Genomic DNA, 2,437 nt, shown 5'->3' with positions numbered 1-2,437 from the left:
CCTTTGTAGTAGGTCCGTACTCATCTTAAGGGGATAGAAGGCGCACTGATCATCTGAATAGCACGAAACTGGAAGTAAAATTGTTCGATTTTACTTCTTGTACTCATTGGAGCAATGCGGAGGAAAATTCAAATCTTATGAACACGTTATTTTATTGGATTTTCTTGCACGCGTAGACGATATGCCTAGGATTTCTCTAAAACTTAACCAAAAATGGAAAAAAAATAGAAACTGAATAGCACGAAACTGGAAGTAAAATTGTTCGATTTTACTTCTTGTACTCATTCGAGCAATGCGGAGGAAAATTCAAATCTTAAGAACACGTTATTTTATTGGATTTTCTTGCACGCGTAGACGAGATGCCTAGGATTTCTCTAAAACTCAACCAAAAATGGAAAAAAATAGAAACTTTAAATTTAATTTCGGAGAGCATACCCTTTGAACCGACTGCGCCAGTATCGATGAGAAACTCATAATCGAGCTTATTATCACGTATAAATAGGCGACCAATTTCTCGGCTAACCCCGTCCGTCACCTTAAACGGGGTGCCTTCTAGTTTTCCGATGAAAAATTTGTCGGAAATGAACACGGCTTAACACATTTCCTTGCTTGTTCTCGGAACTTATAGTGGAACCAACACAACGGCTTACCTTTAGAATTGTTGCTTGACCGACTTCTCGATTTAGAACGGCTTCTAGAACCCGTGGTCATAGCTTCGATTTTCTTAGTCAATTCATCGATTTTCATTTCCAAATTTCGAATTTTGGATGATGAAGAACCTTCCGATGAGCTTGATGCAATAGCGTTGATGTCCCATGGCTCGGCTGTATCCGCAATTTTATCCGCCATTTGTGCCAATTTATTCAAAGATTCACTACTTACGGATAATATAACTTGGGTTTGTTTAGGTAAACGTTGCATCCATAGAGATTTGAGTACTTCTTCAGAAACTTTATTTGCAGCTAAAGATGACATTTCACGAAGTAAAGTTGATGGTTTCTTGTCGCCTATTTCAATTTCTCGGATCAACCTTTTTAATCGCTTTTCCTCCGAATCCATAAATCGTTCTTGTATGCTCCTCTTCAAAGTTTCATACATATTGGATTCTGGGGGATTTATTATTATGTCACTTACTTCTGACAGAATGCTAGCATCTATTGATCCAACGACGGTGTGAAACTTAGTGGGGTCTGCTACTATACCGGATGTGATAAACTGGCTTTCGACCTGCTTAAACCAAAGAGCAGGATTGCTACGCCAAAATGGAGGAATCTTGACTGACACTCTTGCAATTTCTTGGTGTCCAGCGTTCAAGGGATCATCGATAGGGTTTATGGACCTATTACCTTGTTCTGGAGATGGAGGATTCACTACCGGTATAAGGACGTCTTGATGTGTTTCTCGGTTACCTTGATTTTGCATGGTAATGGAAGTTCTTTGTGGGCTATGGAACATAATCTTTTCGTCCTTTAGCAATGGATGAGCGTTCTCGGGCTTGTCGGGGTCACCAATTGAAGTATGTTTTGTTGTGAGAGAAATAAAACACAGGAATAAAAAAGGAAATTATTTAATATTTTATTTCACAACCGTTTCTTCAAATAAAATTTTTTGAATGCTCATTAACATTTTTTATTTTCTATATCTCAGAATAAAAAGTCAATGGTAACTCAATTTGAAAAAATAATTTTTTTAACAAGTAAAATTATTTTTAAGCAAAGTGAAAAAAAATTTGAGGTAACTTGATTTTAAAATTTAATTTTTTTAGCAAACAAAGTTAATTTTAATCGAAGTGAAAATGTTAGAGTGGGGTTGCTCCTACAACCACCACAGTCCTTGTAATTCTTTTATGGAATTTAAGATGAAAATTTATATTTACCCCCAGAGGATGGGGCTATCCTAAATTTGTATTCCGTTTGAAAAATATTAAAAATATATATTCTGGGGTGAGGTACAATTTTGAGTCGATCAATCACGCCAATTTCCGAACGAAACATACTATCGTTCGGTTCATATCGGCCCATCATATATATAGAACCCATATAATCACCAGATTGGACTTCCGTATCCTCTTGGAGGAGGAAATTTCACCCGATCCGACTGAAATTCGGTACGAAATGTTAGTATATGATCTTTAACATCTATGCAAAACTTGGTCCACATCTGTCGATTTCTTGGAATTTCAGTACAAGGACATGTTCACACGTTCCCGTACTAAACACATTCAAATCTGAATAGAAACTAAACTATTGCACTATGGGGCCAACGACCGGATTTTGAGGCAAAAACTACAAAAATGCACTTATCGGTTTAAAATTTGGAACACATGTTGTGCATAACGTCAGAAGAGCTCATAGAAATTTTCAGATCGATCCGCCCACTGACACGCCCACTGAAACCTTTAATATTTATAACCTGCACTAGACTGTGGTTTTGTATT

The 2,437-nt window shown here is 37.0% G+C and overlaps 1 protein-coding gene across 1 annotated transcript; it reads right to left on the bottom strand.

Moving 5' to 3' along the window:
- Window positions 1–552: 552 nt before the first annotated feature.
- Window positions 553–1,422, bottom strand: LOC142235848 (uncharacterized). The gene has a single exon (XM_075307102.1). It carries the CDS (start codon window positions 1,420–1,422, stop codon window positions 553–555), a length of 870 nt encoding a protein of 289 aa, XP_075163217.1.
- Window positions 1,423–2,437: the final 1,015 nt, after the last annotated feature.

The sequence above is a fragment of the Haematobia irritans genome, chromosome 4, assembly GCF_050003625.1.
Source record: "Haematobia irritans isolate KBUSLIRL chromosome 4, ASM5000362v1, whole genome shotgun sequence".
NCBI classification, from domain to species: Eukaryota; Metazoa; Arthropoda; class Insecta; order Diptera; family Muscidae; genus Haematobia; species Haematobia irritans.
This window is presented reverse-complemented; position numbering and strand designations above follow the sequence as displayed.